Source organism: Sander vitreus, chromosome 11, assembly GCF_031162955.1.
Source record: "Sander vitreus isolate 19-12246 chromosome 11, sanVit1, whole genome shotgun sequence".
Classification (NCBI taxonomy): domain Eukaryota; kingdom Metazoa; phylum Chordata; class Actinopteri; order Perciformes; family Percidae; genus Sander; species Sander vitreus.
This window is the reverse complement of record NC_135865.1, coordinates 14,504,313-14,525,607: the sequence shown is the minus strand read 5'-3', so window position 1 is coordinate 14,525,607 and position 21,295 is coordinate 14,504,313. Positions and strand designations below refer to the sequence as shown.

At 40.4% G+C, this 21,295-nt stretch overlaps 1 protein-coding gene across 5 annotated transcripts in view; it reads right to left on the bottom strand.

Annotated features, from left to right (window-relative positions):
* The window catches only part of pkp4 (plakophilin 4), an 81,471-nt gene that overhangs the window by 37,789 nt on the left and 22,387 nt on the right, over window positions 1-21,295 (bottom strand). For all 5 annotated transcript variants that reach the window (XM_078261773.1, XM_078261774.1, XM_078261777.1 and 2 more), the window contains 2 exons: window positions 11,071-11,183; window positions 5,294-5,328 (listed from right to left, as the gene is read on the bottom strand). In XM_078261773.1, the coding sequence (XP_078117899.1) occupies window positions 5,294-5,328; window positions 11,071-11,183 (148 nt within the window). The remainder of the gene's footprint in view (window positions 1-5,293; window positions 5,329-11,070; window positions 11,184-21,295) is intronic.

Genomic DNA, 21,295 nt, shown 5'->3' with positions numbered 1-21,295 from the left:
ATTAGGTATCTTATGTAATAATTTAATGTTGTTAATGTGGTTTTCACACAGAATATGACCACACTGGATAGAGTGGTATTTTCTTTTTCTCCAAGACAGAAATTGATTTCTTACACAGTTTACCAGTGTGATACATTTTATACATTATTTTGGCCCAAAAATACATGTTCATGTCTATTAATAATGCATTAGATTAAACTAGTCTATAGAATAGTGCTGCCCAGTTTACAGTCCAGTAGCACCGATCCCATACAGACAATCAGCTCATCTAATTTTCATTTTCCTCACATGCCTTTGTGAGTTGTTGTACTGGATTTAAAGAGCGACTTTGATGTTGCCTTCCCCATTTAATTAACGTGTTGTAAAATTATGTAGATTTTCAAAAATGATATCATAAACTACAGTGACATCTGGACTTGGCACTTTTCATGTCCACTTTAAAACCAGACGTGTCATATAATGGAGCCATGCTAGGTCAAGTTAACTAATAATAAATCTGGATTCTAGTGCTAATATTGAGCCTGGGGAGGTTAACAAATGCATTATAAGCATATAAAGGACAACAGCCTTATAATTATGAGCCTGCTAGACATCCAATGGGCTGGGAACAAAAGAGTGTGAGGAGAGATAATAGCCATCGGTGAGAAACTGAGCTGTGGTGTGAGGACAACCAGAGAAGAGATGGGCAGGTGTCTTGGTGAGTAACAGATGATAGCTACCAAAACCTAAATATTACCCCTTTCACACCAATGGCTCAACCAGGGTTATACCCAGATCAACTGTGGGTTTGAATCGGTTAACCCTCCTCGATCTACTCGGCTTAGCGACCCAGGTCGCCAGTTGGGTTGAATCGGGGTAGGACTAGGGTTGATTTCAATGTGACGTCACATTGGCGCTCGACAGGTCGGCTGCGGCGACTGTAAAAAGACCTTAACAGTTGGGGCGGGACGAATTATGTGATTGGTTGGAAATGACAGTGGGGCAGTCTTCACATGTCAACATACATTTTGTCTCACTGTGCTTTGCGCTGGGTTTTCACCGAAGACTGTATAAAACTAGTTGTTTTTGTACCTGTTTTTTTTGTAACAGTTGTACCTGTTTTTTACAGGCAGCATCAACAACAGCAGAGTGGAGCGGTTCAATTGATTTCCAAACAATTGCTCACTAGTCTGCCCCGGTCTCGAGAGCGGTAGCGAAGTTTTACAGTCAAAACTGCCTGTAAAATCCCAGCATTAGAACGTAAACATATGAAAAGTGTAATTCTCTCTGCACCACTAGACATGTAAAGCCCCGCCCATTTCTAGCACTTAAGGTAATTGTTATGCATTGCTCCCAGGTTGCAATCACATCATAGCCATGCTCTAAAACACCCCCTGCTTTATCGCCGATTTCAAAATCAACGAGACCATAATACAAAAAATGAACATCATTCTGTGTTGCAGAAGACTTAAAACTAGCGATTGAGACCATAAACTCATTATGAAAATGTTTACTGAGGTAATAATTCAAGTGAGAAGTAGGTCACTTTCTCATAGACTTCTACAGAAACCGTCCTCCTTTTGCAACCGCACGTGTCTCCCCCTGCTGGAACTCAGATAGAATGCAGGTTTAAGGCACTTCTGCATTTGCGGCACTTCGCCGAACCGGATGCGTTGACCATTAATATTAACAGTCTATGGTTGTGACCCATGTGATCTCTGAATTGTCCAGTGATAGACCCATGTTGACTGGCTTGGTTTGGATTTCCAAAAGAAGGGTTGAACACTGATCAGACAACCCTGGCCCAACCGTGGTCAGCGGTGTGAAAGAGGTATATGATAGTCACTTTATAATGTGCTGTGGTAACATTTGCAATCACATATCAGGCAGTATCAAACCTAGTATTAAACATGTGAAATTATATATTAACTTTTTAAACCATAACTTTCACGAAACCTAAAGTATAAATTCAGTAAAAACTTCAACCTACAAATTAAATTAAAAATGTTGAAGAGTCCATAGACATGACTATGGTCATGCCATATTCTTTATAAAGGGGCATTACAAAAATGTTGTAAGACCCTAATGATGCACATTGCATGGAGCCTTTTTTTAACATGATGCTGACATGTTAAGCTGTCAGCATATTGAGAGAGTGCATGTCTGAAATAAATAAGCAGTGAAACAAAAGAGACAGGAGGGGACAGAAACAGCGAGAGAGCTTTCATTTTGGGGTTTGTCTTCTACTCTTAGAGGACATGAGGTGTGAATGCATTGACATTTCCTGCGGCTAAAAGGCTCATTTCCACAGTAACACTTCTATCCCAAATCTCAGACAGTGGAGACGAACACTGGCTCATAAGGCCAATAAGCCTCACAGACAAACGTGGCCCATTACGCTCGGTGCCACACATTTAGACTTTAATTCATTTCGATTAGAAAAAGTACATTACCACATCTGATTATCATTTATCATCTACACTACAATGAGAAATCAATATGAAGCAAAACAGTGATAGTGATTAGTCCCCGGCTCTGTTCAAATACTAATGAAATGCATTCAGCGATGAAATGGTGAATGGGCAGCAAATGAGAAAACCGTGTAGTATTAATATTCCCGGTGCATATGTACATTTATTAACCCTCATAGGCTTTTCTGATGGGTTCGACAATAAAAGATTAATGACCACTGCAGAAATTCACTAAGTTCCACTATGCAATTAATAATCCATGAAATACATTAGTAAATTCAATTCATTATCTGGTCTCTGCTGAAGATCCTTCAAGGATGTGGACTAAACAAACAGAGACCAAAGGGGTCTGAGAGAGATCCTTCCGCTCCACATCACTGATGGTGTTGTGTGTGAGTGGGCAGAAGTAGCTTAGATAAATATTGAAACAAGAATACGCTTAAGGCTGTCTATTACTGTGTGCTTGGTTAAAATGCCTCACGTTAGCAATGATTATTGAGGAAATGTAAAACATGCCTGTACTGCACTACATACACACACACACACACACACACACACACACACACACACACACTTAACAGAGCCCATACAAATACAGTCAGGTCCATAAATATTGGGCCACCACAATGGAGTTGAAATGAAACGAACAAGATGTGCTTTAACTGCAGACTTTCAGCTTTAATTTGAGGGTATTTACATCCAAATCAGGTGAACGGTGTAGGAATTACAACAGTTTGTATATGTGCCTCCCACTTTCTAAGGGACCAAAAGTAATGGGACAATTGGCTGCTCAGCTGTTCCATGGCCAGGTGTGTGTTATTCCCTCATTATCCCATTTACAAGGAGCAGATAAAAGGTCCAGAGTTCATTTCAAGTGTGCTATTTGCATTTGGAATCTGTTGCTGTCAACTCTCAATATGAGATCCAAAGAGCTGTCACTATCAGTGAAGCAAGCCATCATTAGGCTGAAAAATCTAAACAAACCCATCAGAGAGATAGCAAAAACATTAGGTGTGGCCAAATCAACTTTTTGGAACATTTTTAAAAAGAAAGAACGCACCGGTGAGCTCAGCAACACCAAAAGACCCGGAAGACCACGGAAAACAACTGTGGTGGATGACCGAAGAATACTTTCCCTGATGAAGAAAACACCCTTCACAACAGTTGGCCAGATCAAGAACACTCTCCAGGAGGTAGGTGTATGTGTGTGTCAAAGTCAACAATCAAGAGAAGACTTCACCAGAGTGAATACAGAGGGTTCACTACAAGATGTAAACCATTAGTGAGCCTCAAAAACCGGAAGGCCAGATTAGAGTTTGCCAAACAACATCTAAAAAAGCCTTCACATTTCTGGAACAACATCCTATGGACAGATGAGACAAAGATCAACTTGTACCAGAGTGATGGGAAGAGAAGAGTATGGAGAAGGAAAGGAACTGCTCATGATCCAAAGCATACCACCTCATCAGTGAAGTATGGTGGTGGTAGTGTCATGGCGTGGGCATGTATGGCTGCCAATGGAACTGGTTCTCTTGTATTTATTGATGTGACTGCTGACAAAAGCAGCAGGATAAATTCTGAAGTGTTTCGGGCAATATTATCTGCTCATATTCAGCCAAATGCTTCAGAACTCATTGGACGGCGCTTCACAGTGCAGATGGACAATGACCCGAAGCATACTGCGAAAAGCAACCAAAGAGTTTTTTAAGGAAAGAAGTGGAATGTTATGCAATGGCCAAGTCCATCACCTGACCTGAATCCGATTGAGCATGCATTTCACTTGCTGAAGACAAAACTGAAGGGAAAATGCCCCAAGAACAAGCAGGAACTGAAGACCGTTGCAGTAGAGGCCTGGCAGAGCATCACCAGGGATGAAACCCAGCGTCTAGTGATGTCTATGCCTTCCAGACTTCAGGCTGTAATTGATTGCAAAGGATTTGCAACCAAGTATTAAAAAGTGAAAGTTTGATTTATGATTGTTAATCTGTCCCATTACTTTTGGTCCCTTAGAAAGTGGGAGGCACATATACAAACTGTTGTAATTCCTACACCATTCACCTGATTTGGATGTAAATACCCTCAAATTAAAGCTGAAAGTCTGCAGTTAAAGCACATCTTGTTCGTTTCATTTCAACTCCATTGTGGTGGTGTATAGAGCCAAAAAGCTTAGAATTGTGTCGATGTCCCAATATTTATGGACCTGACTGTAGATACAGACACACTTCCTGCCAATATTAAATCATTCAAAAGAAATGAGCTGAACAGTTAAGCCTTACTTATATTACATGTCACTATGTAAATCAGTGTGATAGTGAACAGATGTTTAGTCCACTAGCATTTACTGAGGACCTCACAAGGTAAACCAAGAATATGTAAGCAGATGGGTATTTATGTCCAACAGTGGTTATTGATCACTGACTATAGGTCTTAATAGGTCCAAAGAATTGTAATCAGGGTCAAACAGGAACAGAAATGAAGTACTCTGTGAATGTACGCTAGCTTCATTACTAGACAGAGAGCCATAGGTTGCTTCAAATCTCTAGAGAGAAAACCTAAATAAGTCTATGTATTTTAGTATTGAATGATATCCACAGAAGCAAGTGTCCCCGAGATAGTGGGTGGCCTTGTGACCCCATTACAGTACAACTCTATGGAATAAGCAGTAATTTGTTGTTCCACATTAATTGTTTGAAAAGTAATTCTCAAGTTACCAATGAGTGAGTGTAGAGGTCACCAAATATGATCTGAATGCATATACACATGGTAAAAATGAACAGTAAAAAGAGATGTTTGTTAGGAAGAGAGATCGCTATCCAATCATTTTAGTGTTTGAGTTGACATACCTGCAGTTCTCCAAGGCAGGGACTTCTCAGATGAGCTGTAGGGGGGGGAACAGGAGATGGAAAAAGTGAATACATACACCACAGTGAATGACATGAGTGAACTCATCTGGAAGAGACACCATTCGGCCTCATGTACTATTTTCTTGGGCCTTTCACAACAGCGTCACAGATGGTAATCACTGTGTTTGAGATAGAAAAGCTAGGACGTTCAGAGTTAACCGCCTAAAAGCAGATTTAATGTTTACAAGTTAATTCCTGTCATCTGTGCTTATCAAGACATAAAGTCACCTTTGGTGACAGCTAGTGTTTTGTTTTAGGAACTGTAAGCGCTGACAAAAAACCTATTAATGTGGGACTGAGAAGCTGTTTTTCCACCTGCAGCTTTAATAAACATGCTAAGCCAAAAAGTACAAACGGCCAGGGGATGGCAAACATCCTGATGGGAGCTGAAACTGAGCACAGACAAGTGAGGCAAGCTCCTAGAGTAAATCAGCAGCTAGTAATCATACAGTACATTCACACACACTCAGTGTACAAGCCCACAGTTTCCTGACATCTGAACATAATCCTGACATGCATGCTAGTGTATATTCCAGCACACAGAGAGAATCTCAGAGTGATGCTCAGTCTCCAGAGAATAATATGGGAGAATAATGGTCACGGTCTGTGACTATTACTCAGCCACAACACGGAGGATACCAAGCAGCAAAAACAGAAAGGATCTAGTGACAGTGTGTGGGTGATTGATGATGAATCGTCCTGGGTCAGTGGATGAAGAATCATACTTAATGGCAAACTCAGAGCAGGAAAGCATCAGACCAAGCACCCAGTAGATTATGGCACAAATCCATTGAGAATAAATTGGTATGGATGTTTCCTCTGACGAAACATCATCTCATATGCCTTTGGCCGGAGGCATCTAGTCCTGACAGCAGGAGAGCTACAAGGAAGATGCAAACTCCAAAAGTTTAGCTGGAGTTTTACAAGCCTGCATATGTAACCATTCCAAGTTCGGGCAATAACCCTATAGAAGAATAAGTATACCTTTTTTTTTATTTTCTTAAAGCCTACCTTAAAATGCTTAGAAAAATGTAACTTAAACTAAACTGAAACAAACTGAAATTAAATAAAAACTTAACTGAAAGGGCACTCGTGAGCACAGACCTGTCACAATGTAATGCAGTGTGATATTTCACAGTCGGGAACTCCTTTTTCTAATTTTTCCAACCACATGAATGCAGCACAAACGGCCTATCTCGCAATGTTAACTAAATAGAAAAATGTGTGTGTGTCCACCCTGTGTTTTGGATCCACTCCAAAATTTGATGGGTTCTTCCTTGGTCCATGATACACCCTTCCACTAAGTTTTATGAACATTTGGCCTGTAGGCAAGTAACCAAACCAAAAACACAACCTCCTTGGAGGAGGTAAATATAACTCTAAATCCTTCTCGATCTAACTAAATGTTTTATATTTTTTCACAGAAAAAAAAGAAAGAAAATGCAGAATAGCCATGCGAGCCATCTAATAATAGCCCCCTAATAATTCCAACTCATGTACCTTTGAAATACTTTCCGACAAAAGAAAAAGTTATTCACTTTCTCAAAGCCATTTTTCCAAGGCTGGGGTGTTAAGACAGACAGAGGCCAAGCAGGAGACCTCGAAGCAGTGTTCCTACCCTTTTCTTTTCAATATCCTCTACTTGCTGGTCATTACTATCAACCATCCAATGTTGCAACTGCTGCTATTTTTCCATCTAAGGTGACACTCGAGCTTTAAGTAACACGGCTCTCTGAATTTTAATGAGCACGCAGGCAATTAAAAAGAGGAAGTTGGGCGAGTTGTGCTCCACTGAACCATGATAGATGAAGTGGAAGAATGGCGACCATAATGATGATGCACCATGCTTGCTGCATGCCGACCAGCAGCTGGGTGAAGGCAGCGTAAAAAGAGATTGTAAAACTGCAGATGCTGATATACAACAGGCCTAACCCTGACAGGACACTAATTTCCCATCAACCTCTTTGGCTGGGTAGAGGTTTCATCTTTTAGGAGTTTTGCCAGAGGTCAACTTTGATGACCACCTCCTATATGCTTGTAGAAATGAAGGGGGTGGTCAACTTTGGAGGTGTCATGAAATGTAAGGACTCTCATCACAACCCTTAAGTGTGCTGTCACCTCGGCCGTCATCCCGCTGAGCTATTGCGCCAAGCAGTGTGAGTTCAATGGTTGAAGCTAATCTCCATTCACACACAAATCTCCAGTGAAAACCAATTTATTTGTCCTTCTCTGTCTTTAAAAAAGGTGTGAAAATTGGGTTACATGTTTTCTTTAGGAGTCCCTAGGAGGTGGTGGATGGCTACCAGTCCCCCAGTGGGAAGACTGGCTGTCTTCTGTAACATCATGTAAATGGCATAGTTGGCTCATTATTAGAATAGCATTACAAAAAAATCAGGATAACAGAGGTAGATTTCTGCTGGAGAGACCTGATTATTCACCCATTATTCAACCCTTAACTATGTTTCTGAGAGGTCTTGTGGACATTTGCCTGCCAAAAAACCAAGACACCAAAGTACTGGTATCTCTGTGGCAACAGAAGCAGTATTGATTTTTCTGCTACATCTAAAAACATGAACCACTAAATAAATCGGGATGCACAGCTAAACAGTGGGCTCTTTAGAGGATTTGAACACAAGAGTTCATTACTGTGTGAATATAAGCTGTACAGTTGTTGTTCAGAGCTGGTTGGTCAATCGAAACCTTGAGGCTGCAATAAGAAATTCCACTCAGATAGATAATAGGCTAATATAAAGTACAGTACTACCACTGAAGCAGGAACTTTTTGTGGGCCAAGAACTAAATTTAGCCCCTGCTTTTTTCATTTAAAACACAGGTTTAGTGCCCGAGTTCCTTTAAAAGTTATTTCCGCTGAAAAGGGCTATTTTTCAATTGTGGGTGGTAGTAGGTAATATATTTTAAAAGAATCATCTTATCCTGTGGGACTGCATTAGGCAATGCAAGTTAAACAGTTGGGAGCAGGCGTTGAAGTTCTGACAAATTATTTGTAGGAAAGACACAAGCATCTTTTAATGATATTTTCCCTTTTTCAGGCCAGGTTATCTGGTCAAGGGGGCAAGATTTTGGCAAAGAGCAACGCAGAGCACAACACAGACTATATATTTTAGCAAGGCATGTATATGCACTCTTTGTTCCACACAAACAAGTAAGCTAGTCCTACAGAGTCAGCATTTTGCAGCATACAAAAGCTACCTAAAGATGTCTACAAAAGAGAAGAAAATTCTCTCTTTTTTCCCCCCCATTTTCAAACATCGCCATCACTCAAAACATCTAATGCTGACACAAGAGTTTCTAGTAGAAAGTACTACTCTTACTCAGTTAAGCAAATGTTCATAACAAAGAGGAGCAGATAAAAAAGCAAGGCTTCTTACTAAAATTATCTATTTATTTAAATAAATAATGTATATACCAGGGAAATGAAACAACATCTCTCTATTAATATGTCGCTATTTGAGAAATTAAACATAATATAAGCCTACTTCAAACTCTGTGCTTTCCACTGTGTAGTTGTGTTTAAGTTTAAAAAAAGAAGCAAAAGTTAGACTCAATACTGGTCATCCCTCTATATCAAATGGTATAAAGCCATTGTTAAATGTTCCAGTAACCCTTTGCAATTACCTTGTAAAGACATAATAATGTCAATGACGTAGTAGTCCCAACGAGCTGATGATTATTATTATTTAAGTATCAGCTAATTTAATTATTATGGCTAATGTTTACTAGAGGTCAAATCCATATTCACTGGCATTACGCTTGGCTCGTTCACCAAATACTGTGAAAAATTGTTTTTTTTTCCTCTTTTGGTTGACTAAATGTTAACTGATGCCACTGATGGACCAATGACAATGAGCTGAACACTGCACAAAACAGATTTGGATTTTCACTGTGACCAGCACACAAAAAAGAACCCTTTCCTATTAGAGGCAGTAATATTGTTTAAAGAAAGAGTGCTTCTATCTCCAAATATGATCACTGGCGTGTTTGGATACACTAAAATTGAGGTCTAAAATTACAGTACTTCTGGAAGAGAAAATTAAAGTAAATAGCCTCGCTGTGTATATTTTCAGAGAGCTGTTGTCCAGACCTTTTTGGCAGCACTTGAAGCTGCTCTATACCTGCGCCTCTATAAAAGGGGGAAAGGGGAAATCTTACTCCTGAGTACTACAATCTGCTGGTACTACATGGGTGTTTTTTGCAGGTATGCAGGCTGGAGTGCAAGAATGCATAGGGCTTATTATTACAAAGCCAGAAGAGATCACAGAGAGCCATTACAGCCTCTATTCAGACCAAGTGTCATGTATCCAGATATATCCCAATTGTATCATGGTCCATTGCAGAACAAATGTGGCCCAAACCTGGCATCAGGTGACCATTTGGGAACAATATGCAAATAACACTTCCATTTCTTTAGAAAGTGGGCCTGAGATGGTACCATGGGGTTGAACTACAACTTTTGGTAGCCTTAGTTAATGACATTAGCATTCAGTGTTCTATATAAAGACTTTGGACAATTAGGCACTTTTTTTAACATCGGACAACTTATAAATACAGCAGGGAAACTGCCAAACTGAGCAGATTAATTCCAAGTCTGACCATAATCTTTATATCAACAACCTTAGGCGTAATCATGAACTTTCCAATGAGACATAACACATATGACTAAAACAGCTACGCATCAGTGTGGGTTGGTTAGTCATTAGTACACACACAATACAACACTTTGCTTTACCATCAAAATGTCTGGCCTTAATGGAAGCAAATAAGCAAAAGCAACAAAAGAAAAATCATCATATTAATAGTGCCTGAAAATTCTGACCATTAAGCAGTCTCTTAAATGTCACAGTCTATTAACCTCTATTGTAATTTCCCTTGCCACTTTAACATTATTAACCAGAACTAAAAGATGGTCCACATATTACTTAAGTGCAACTACAACTGAAAACAGTGATGTTTGAATGTGAATGTTACAAGACACACACATAACACTTTAAACCATATTACTATGACTAAATTCAGACATACATATCAAGATTATGTTTATCTAAATCTTTTGACATTGCAGGTAATAATATAAGACCGGTGTCAACCCTTCTTCACAGAGGCTCTGTGAAGCCCATTGGAATATTGTACGTGGTATTGAGCTGTACAAACGAACTTGACATGTCTGAGCCACATCAGACAGGACAGAGTGTGTGGTCACTGAAGTGTGATGATCAAGCAGCCTTGCATCTTAGCTGATGAAATGGGAATGCGTTCCCAGAACTTAGCAGCGCAGCACTTCACTGAGCAAACAACACTCCACTATTAGGCACATTTAACAAACACATGCACATTTTGTCACTGATAAACATAGGCTTAATATTTTTCCTAAAAAGTCTATATATTTTAATTTGAGCTTAACATAAAAATGATTTGAGGCCAATTAGTCATGACAAATTCCTGCACGTTTAAATTAAACCACACTTTTGATAAGCTACGATAACACTGGAACAATTCTGTCCATTTCTAAATAACAAGACAGGAGGGGGACATTTTTAGATTTACAGTCCATCATATTTGAGCACACTGGGATGCTCCATCACTATGCCATAAGGTTACACTATGGAATATGGTCACTGCTGTGAAGGATGAAAACGCCATGTGTTGGGTTGTGGATGTGTGTGTGTGTGTATGTATGTGTATGTGCATCTTCTCATTACCTGCTGCTACCAGCGCCTGGCGACTCAGCCCCGAGTCTGCATCTTTCCAGCTGATTGGCCACAATCTGCCTCTCCACTTCCAGCTCCCTGGTTAGCCGCTCAAACTGGAGCTCCTGCACATAAACACAACAAAACAAAAAAAGACAAGGGGCAGGAGGTCAGGAATACATTCTTATCAGAGAGAGCTTTACGTACTTCTATATGACAAATGTGAAGTCAATACTAGGGAATCAAATTGACAGTTGCTGCAACACAACAATGTTGTGCTTCATCAAGGCATGTAGGTAACACAAACTAGAAGCTTAAGATACTGCACATTCCAAATATAAATGTTAGCGCACAAGTAGCTTAAATAATAGAGAAAATGTACATCCCCAACCACACACATAGGTACTGCCATTTCTCCAGCCCACACAGAGAGATAAGCACCACTTCAGTGGGTGATATTTAGCCTTGGTGGTACTGTTCCTATGGGTGTCGAGTAGAATTCAGGATTTGACTAATTATTTAGCCTGAGCAGGGCTATCACTTGCACAGCTCTCTAGCTCCAAGCACTGCATCATGACACTCATAAGACATACACAGGGTATTTTGTACACAGAAAGATTGTACAGTGCACACACATAAATAGAAATATCCTTTTACTCAACCACACCACTAACATGGCAGTATAAAGAATATCTGCACTCTAGCACCAACACTCATGTTTTCCCTGCAAAAAGGCCTCACTCACCATAATTCTATGTACATATGGCAGGATCCTTGTCCTGCTATCCTTAGTTGTCCCATGTAATGTCCATTACCATGGTCAATTACATTCACAGCCAGCTGCATTCTCACATGCACACAAACCCAGACAGACAGATTCAAACTGAATCTGCTTCTTTTGTGACATGTCTGAGGAGGTTTTGTCACTCTGCAACACTAAGACCAGCCTATTTTTCACACCTACTCTCCAATACTCCCTGAGGGTGAACTGAAATTTCCCTTCACTTTATTGTAGACATGCTCTACTTCCCCCTCCCCCAAACTACTGCTTTATAACCTCCACTGCTCTCCTCTCCTCTACCTCAGTTGTAGATATGTGAAGCTTAACCGCAGTGAGAGCGAAAGCTGCTATTTCCTTAATAACATTTTTACACGTGGCTGAGATACAAGTACAGTGCCATGAGCAACCCTGATTACATCTTGTGCTGCGCATACGCAAAAAAAGATAAGATAGACCTTTATTCATACCCAAGAAAATATTTGTGACCAAGATGATTTGATAGTGAAATGGACATACACAGTATAAATAAATAAATAAATTAAAAAGGACAGCATGTCATGGAAGACGTTATTGTGACCTTCATGACGTGGTGGAGGTGTTGCACAAAACACAGTAAAAGCCTACAGCTCACAGTGACCGTCAGTGGCTTTATACTCTGGTAACATTCCCCTTTTGCAATATTCAAATCCACTGACATTATAGCTCAAAATTTGTCAAAAAATTTGTCAAAACAATAGTGCAGCTAAGACCATTGGTCTTCATTACAAATAAAATGTGTTTTCTGTAGCTGCTTCTAAGTAAAAGCTTTGCAGAGGTTCCTCCAATGTCTGCTTATTCCTGATAACCTGCTAACAAAGTGCAGAACAGCTCCAGGAGCAGGACAGAGATAGAGTGACCACAACACTGATTTACTTAGAAGCATGGCATCAATCTTCTGTGTGACACATAACCCCTACTGAGTAATTTAGTCACATGGAAATTGCCAATTTCAACCTTTCATTCCAAACAATCATCCCCCTTTCTAATCTTGCTTTTCTTGAGACAGATGTGGCTCAGTATGAATAATCAAAATACTTATATGTATTTCTACCATACGTATGTGCAGATTGTCAAAGGGAGAAGGGCATATTCAGTTCATGGGCTGCTTTTGACACATCATTCATTTAAAGAAATTGGCTGTCATGAGTTTTTTTTATCAAGAAATTTTGAGATCTGAACTCTTGGCCCTGCACACACTCCTCATAGAAACAGAACCTGAATGTCACAAACAATATGGACTATTCTCTCGCTAAGCCCCAGGACTGAATCCTACTAAGTGACGCACAATGTGGCAGTGCTAGTCGGAAGATTGTTTCCCACAAGAGACACTCAAAATATTGAACTTTGTGACACCATTTCTGCGACTTTATGACTTTACGGTGGAAACTAGGGATAAGACTTTCAATGTATGAGAGAGAGAGAGGACAGTGAATAGAAGTGACAAGAGGGTGAGCCAGAGAGAGATGATTCAAACACTGTCTACTTGATACAAATCTGGAATTACTCCAGTGTGTGATTCTGCCACCAATGTGCAAGAGAGAGAACTTGAGGTGAAAGTGATAAGAGAGTGGTATAATCCATATGGACACACACTGATAACAGAAGGAGGATACTAATATAGTATAAGTATACATGGACATAGATATGGATTTTCACTCATCCCCAAACAAACACCCAGACATACAACTAAAAGATAGAATTAATCATGCATATGTAAAGCTTATTGAGTTACAGTATGCGTGTCACGTATGAATATGTAGCAGATGCTTACGGAAAATAAGACAGACATGACGTTTGTGTTTACTATCTAAATGAAGACAAAGATTTCCTGCTCTTTTGCAAATGTCACTATTCTTGGCCCGCCATTTCTGTGCCTTCATTCTTTTAAGCTCATAATCCAATTGTTTTGTTTGGCAGTGTGTCACCTTGTCAAGTCCGGCAACTTCATCTCAGGCAGTGCTTCAAGGTACATGCGAGGCACAAGAGAAATAAACAGCTATGCCTTTCTTAATACTTCACACAGAGTGGCTGGCCTTCAATTCAAATGATTCGATGGTGTTATGTTGATCAAGCACAGCAGAGAGAGACATCTGTTGCAACCATAAGGCACTAAGGTCTCTGTCACTACTGATATTCAGAGCTGCTCCAGGCATCCTGCCTGCATGCCCGGCCCAACCCTGCTGTTTTCTTACTATGGAGAGGCATGGAGAAAGTCCAAAGCTTCCTGCTCCATCCTCCAGGTCTTTTCTATCGCTTGACAATTTGGCTGCAGCCCTGTTCTCGGTTTGCTATATACTGTTATGTACATTTAGATCGTTGTTTCCATTAAATTGCTTTTTTATTTTTTTATTATTGGAGCACAATTTCCTTCGGTGAGGATGGCTGACACGTTTGCGAAGCAATAGAATGGCAAGGGTCAGGTGGCCTACTCCGTCTGATTTTGTAGCCAGCCATGAAATGACAATGCACCCTTTCTGTCATGCTGAGTTTACTGGCCTCTCAGGTGGCATTGAGGATTACTGCCATGCCTCTTTACTATCACATCCTAAGGGTTTCCTTAGAAAAAAAGGTTTTTAAGCTTTTCTTCTCTCACACACATTTCAATAGATAGACATTTAAAAAAAAAAATGTAATTCTCAACAACTCATTGAGACTATTATGAAGATATAGCTAATATCCATAATTAGCTTTTGATAGCACAGAGCTATGTGTAAAAAAAACAAGGATCACACTCATAAGTGGGGCTCATATTAGCCATGGAGAGAGAGTACTCACTGCTCTGTGTAATTCATTTCACTTTCCATGCTTGGCCCCTACACAGAATGGGACACATCTATTCAGCATAACGATCCATGAAGTCAGACTGAGCACAGCAGTAATGACTGTTAAGCAAGGCCTATGCTTATTTAACGGGTGTGGGCGCAGCCTTGCACAGTACCAGGCTTAGTGTGAAAAGTAAGGACAGAGACAATGGGTGGCTGGCTTTTCTGTACCAACAAGGCCTCTAACACCTTTATTTGCCATTACAATGAGCCTGTTGGGCCTGATCTGCCTGTAGTCGCAGAGCTGAATCAGATCCTGTCCCCTTGTGTCCTCTGATAGGCCCTAAAAAAACAGATGACACATGGCAGCAGACCACGCTACCAATATACAGTCTCCCTTGTCATCTTTATGGATGCTGACAATACACACCCGTATGAAATGCCTGAAGTGGCTTCTGCCTGCTGCTGGTTCAGCACATAGACAATGGTGCAGCATAGATAAGAGAGGGAGCTTATGCACACAAACCCCAAATGTCATACATAGGGATGTCCCGATCAGCTTTTTTGACCCCCGATCCGATTTTTTAAATATTGAATATCTACCGATACCCGATCCAATACTTCTAGTTAACGGATAATAGAGCTGCACACGTTTTTTGTGTTTACAAAAATAACTAAGTGACGCCTCTTGCGCTTAATAGTCAATCTTTGATAGAAACTAAACTCAGTGACACAACTTGTGCTTAATAGTCAATCTTTGATTTTCTTATCGTGTTTACCGATGTCGGCTCCAGGGAATAACGGCCTGAAAGCGTGGTTTCCTGGCGGAATCAGGGAAGAAGTTTGGAGAATTGGAGTAATCCGTTTCTGTAAAGAATTAAATAATATACAGTACACTAGAAATTAGTACAGAAAGTGTATTTTGGTATAATCTAGCAATCAAGAATACAATCATATAAATCTATTAAGGATGTTCCTTATTTACCTTTTTTTTTCTTTTTTTTTAAATAAATGTTTTAATTTTGACCAGTTGTTCCAAAAGATAGATTTTTTTTGTTTTTGAGTAGAAACCAAAGAGAGGCTGCTGACACAAATATAATGTCAATAATCCGACACAGGACAGATTGTCTGTGATGCAATGAAAAGTCTCTCCGCACTGCACACGTTTCAAACACAATAATTGGTCAACCAGCACTCTTGAATTGCTTTTTCCCTCAAAAATTCAATTGGACAACCAAAGAAAATATCAACATGTGTCAGCATATCCTGTACCCTGCTTTATACCTTGGCGTGCATTTCCGCTTACAACTTTAAATTCTGGGGAACGTGACTACATTATTCAATATATTTTAATGCATTTCTAATGCTTTGGGGGGCAGTTTTGGGTGCATGAATGTAAAGATTGATTTTGGAAGATCTTACGCTCTTAAGTCAAAAGGAAATCTTAGGATTGGAATTGCATTCTGCTACAACTTCGTCTTTAAGTGATTTTCGAGAAAGAAAATTGAGACTCAAAGGTGGTTTCTAAATTAGTTCTTTCCCTTATAGAAAAGAGTGAGCATGGGTAGCTTAAACTTATGGTGGGAAAAAAAAGTATTAAAAACATCTACACCTTGTACCAAATCGCTCCATTTGATTACTGCTCTATTTGTATGTTCCAACCACAGATAAACACACACAGTATTAATTTGTATCTAGTGTGGTTGCTAAGTTACAGTACATTTACGATTTGTGATACCATCTCTCTTACTGCCATGCCTGGACAGAAATGCATGCACGTCATGCAAGAGTCACCATGCATACAACCTAGTTACTGAACAGATGCATCATTTCACCTCCAACATCATACATACCTCGTATGATAAATAACGGTGTGATGCTGTACTATTAATGTGTAAAATTGTGCTTGAATATTCGTGGTAACTCAGTTTCTTCCTTTATGTGACAGAATAATAATTGTGAGCAAAACAGAGGGATCTCTGCCTAATCCACGGTAGTGAGTGTCCAAATCCCACTTTTAATTAAGACTTGAGATCATATCCTTTGTAGTTCTAGTTAGCTTGAGTGCCGCCCACGTGAGTCCGTAGTAAAGTGCGTTTTCGTAGTGCTGTGGTTTGGGCCCAGACCTGGAAAGATAGGGCTGCACGCTCATTTCTAATGTTCGTATGCGTTTTGCCTGACTATAGTGCAGATGGCTTTTCCTCTTAACCAAAGAGAATCTACCAGAAACATGTTTGTTCATTAAATGGCAATGAGGCTTGACAGCTCTGCATCCTCTCTGCAGTGTGGCAGGCCCATTCCAACGAGAGCCCGACACTGCTGCGCAGTGGGAGAATGACAGCAGAGGTTAAAGGATTTTTACAGCAGCAGGGACAGAAAAGCAGGCCAGAGGTGTGAGCGAAGAGAACAGGCCTCAAAACAGGCTGTGTGACCAGACCTGAAGGAACCATGCAGAGCAATTACTTGCAAAAACTGCCACAAAGTCACCTTGTTAAAAAGGTTTGATGGAACTGGCTGCAGCGTTATGCCACCACAGAAGCATTACAATAACCACATTGGATAGAAAGGCATTTAAAATACTGTAAAGTGGCTTGCTGAGGTAAGAGAGTATACAGCTGCAGGCATCGCTATAGGTGAATCAGAGGGAGAAAATTGCTTTGCCGCCCATAGCTGCACCAGAGCTTTTATACTGTATAAGCTGATAATCTGACAAGAGGCCACAAACAGAAATGTGAAACATTATTCACTTCTAGATAATGGAAAAGCAAGTTTACAATAGAACATAATTTCTGCCAGGATTTCTAATGCGGCATTACAAGCATTTACAGTGGGAAACTGGCAGAGCAGCTAAAATGGTTCTTTAAGTTCTTCTTTTGAAAGTTAATTGGCATACTGCGGTTGTCGCAGTATGCCAATTAACTTATTGGCTCCCCATGTCCGATCACGGGTCACACCATGGTGACCTCCATGTTGTACCATTATACTTTAGCTGCTTATGATTCTGTGCTCACCAAAATACAGTATTATCCTTTGCTCCTTGGCTGAATGTATTTGTCCTCCATGAAAATCCATTTCCCAGTATTTTCTTCTTTTTGTTTTTAGAAATTCTATTTATAGACAATGAATAAGCTACAAAATTAATACAAACAAACTGGTGTCAAGGGGTAGGTCAAAAACATTTTTATTTTAAGGATGATCTCCGACCCCAGCTTAAAGTATTCCACGCAAGAGCACTAACAGGACAATTGAGACATGATGTGGAGAACTCAAGATTACTTGATGGAAGACATGCATTGTGTCAAGATGTTAGTTGCTGCACCCTATTAGAAAAGCACTACAACTATAACAGTGTTCCCCGAACCTCATCACTCCAAAAATAATTTTATGGTGGTGGCATTTCAGATAAAACATGCTGCCGACACAGATGAGTAAGACCCCTGAGAACATTGTTTTCCATATATTTGGATATGAAAAGGAAGTTACAATTTGGCTTGATAATTAAAATGCCATTATAGAAACTGTCATTTGTGGTGAATGCTATTAAAAAGGAGCTGTCATGTGCATTGGCAAGTGCAGCAGCAAGCACTTGCCACACAAGAGATTGACAACAATAGAAAGACAACAATAATAGAGACATAGAGGACAGACTGGAAGAGGGGGAGAGTGAAAGAAACATTGTGTCAGTGCTCGACACATGTTAACAATAATCTTAAAATTTGTCGATTTTCTCCATGCATTTGTTAATCCAGTTTGGCAGTCTTGGCTCATTTACAAGTAATCTAAGGGGCCATCCACACGGAGACGCTTTTTGGTGCAAACGCACATGTTTAGCATCGTTTGGCCCCGTTGTCCACACAAATCCAGTAAACGCACTGCCTGAAAACGCACTTTTTTGAAACCTGGTCCCAGGGTGAAAAAATTCGAAAACGGCTCCCTTTTGGCTTCGTTTGGACGGCGAAGCCGCATACTTATGGTATCGATGATGTCATCGCCACACCCCTCGACCTCTTACCCGCGGCCACTGACACACACGACTGCGGTGAAGCTATAAGCGAGCATATCCCATCTCCATGGTCAAACAAGCTCACTTCATCTAAATACTTGTCTAAATAAATGTCTCTGCTCCCTGACACTTCCCTCTGCTCTGCCGGTCCTGGATTCTACACAAGATATATTGCTAACATTATGTAGCTAACGTTAAACATCGCTAAAGCAGCTACGTTACGTTAATGTTAGCTGCTATGGTTATCTGTTTATAAAGTGGAAGTAGACAATTTATCAACTAGCTAGCTAATCTGTCTGCTTATCAACTCCTTGAACGGATTATAGTAACTTTTAGCACGGCTTATTGTAGAAAGGCTACTGCAAGAAAAACGTGTAGATTATCAAAAAGACATTGGATCATTGATGTTTGTTTGACTGCCAATGTTAGCTAGTTAGCAGAGCTAACGTTAGCGCGTTAACCGTTTTCTTGCAGAGGCCTTTATAAAATGAGCAATGGTGAAAGTTATTATAGTCCATGGATGTATTAAGAGAACGTTAGTCTAGCTAGTCATGTTATGATGGGAAGTGGAAGTGACGATGCTCTTCTTCTCCGTTTTTTGGTGAATTTCTGTAGCAGAAACAGCGCCGCCTATAGGCCTGGAATATGAAGTAGCGCGTTGAGTCATTTACAAATGGATCTGTTTGGACGCAACGATTCTTGAAACAAATCCAGGGAAGACGGGTAAAAAAAAGATCGTTTTGGTACGTGTGGACGTGGCCTAAGAGTTACTGATTTTTTCGTAGCCCTTGTTGGTGAGATGGTGGTTTGGGCAAACATAAGAAACATGCAATGGCCAATCAGTGTTCTCTAACCATAAATCACCAAAGTAAATGCCTTTGCATTTCTGCCTCATTAGCATTCACAGCATGACAATCTATAATTATCACAATTTATGCAGCATTACTAGTTGAACCAGCAATACGTGGAATAATGTAAAATCAATTTTAAAGTTCTGTGTAGCAGTGGACACAATTTCTCCTTTCTCCTAACTTGACTTCCATATAAATGCATGTAACAACTGATTATTGTGTTGGGCCAGGTCTGTCACATTATGTTAGAAAAGGCTTCTAAAGACTATGCTTCTAATCTAAACAGCATTATCGTATCAAATTGGATTAAAAAAAGCAGGACGTACAGTTGCAAATTACAAACATCTTTCCCTATATTTTAAAATCCAATATTTGTTTCCTTCATCCACCAGGTACTTTGCACTATACCTGTTTTTGTTTTGTGCAGTTACAAGCAGTTGAACCTCAACAAAAGCTCTTATGCGATGCTGTTGATAATAATGCCAAGGCTTAGTGGCAGTAAATGAGAGGAACTCACAAAAGGCAATCTGTATCTCCTTCATTGGAACAAAAACCCCAAATTCTGCAGCAGTGCAATCACAGAGCCAGTGCAATTCATGTAGACCTGTGAATGTACAATTCCACTGAGAGATCAATAGTGTTGTGTCAGACAAAAAAGAACATTGCTCCAGGCCAAAATGAGGAGAGAAAGCAATCTAGGGACTGTCAATCTGGAGGTTGCTGTAGTGAACAAAGACTGCAGTGACTCGTGCAATTACCTCACGATCAGTCATTTAGAGAAACTCATCCGAGAGATGTTTGGGCAGAGGATGAAACAAAGCCATAAACTTCATTGGTGATTCACCCAGTGAACTTCCTAAACTTCCTCAGTGGACGCCTGCCATTCCAAGGACAGCCCAGCAGCATTTACTGTGCTTCCACCTTTGTGAGTTCAACTCCTGCTCCCCGGTGGCCGGGTCCTCTGTGTGCGCAGTTGACTGTGGCAATGATTATAGTGATAATGATGATGATGACAGTGACTGTGATGAGTATTAACAGACTAGTTTGGGGGAGATCTCCCAGGGCTGGGTTCAAAATGACAGCACTGTGGCAGGCCAGACGTACACACCACTCCTTTGACATCATGTCACATTGGGAGCACATTATCTCCTCTCCACCTTCTTTTCGGTTTTCCTCTGCATTGACAGCCTCCTGCCGAATCGCTTTGGAGACCCATTCACAGGTGACAGCCTCTCGGATTCTGCCTCTCTCAATCATGCTCACTCTCTCACTTTTGTCCTTTTACCTTCACTCACCCCACTCTGCACCCTCCCTCTGTATCTGAGTGTTTTGTCTGTCCTCCATCTCCATAGATATCTGAGCACTCTCCTTCACCTGTATCCCTCCCCTCTGAATCGGTTTCACTCTTTCCCTCTTATACTTGTTCTGCTCCCCCATGGGGTAATTGCTCGGAGCCAGGCTTCCATTTTAATGACTATAATCGAGGCCAGAATTCTTATGCCTCTAGATTTCTCCTTGCCTGCGTCACAGCGGCAGCACTAGGGAGAGGGAAAACCACTAGTCGATTGTAATTGGAGTCCTTTTTTCGCCTATGGAAGTGGAATAGACACACCTGCAGAGAGAATTTAACCTTTCTGCTGTGCGTATGGCATGGAATTGCATAAAGGCAATAACACTGCCATGAAGCTTTGCCCCGACCCCATCTATTAACTCCTTAAGCTGGGTCACTTAGACAAAGATGACTTTGGCTTCATTAAAACGTGATAGAAGCTTGCATCGGTATCTCGAGTGGGTAATATTT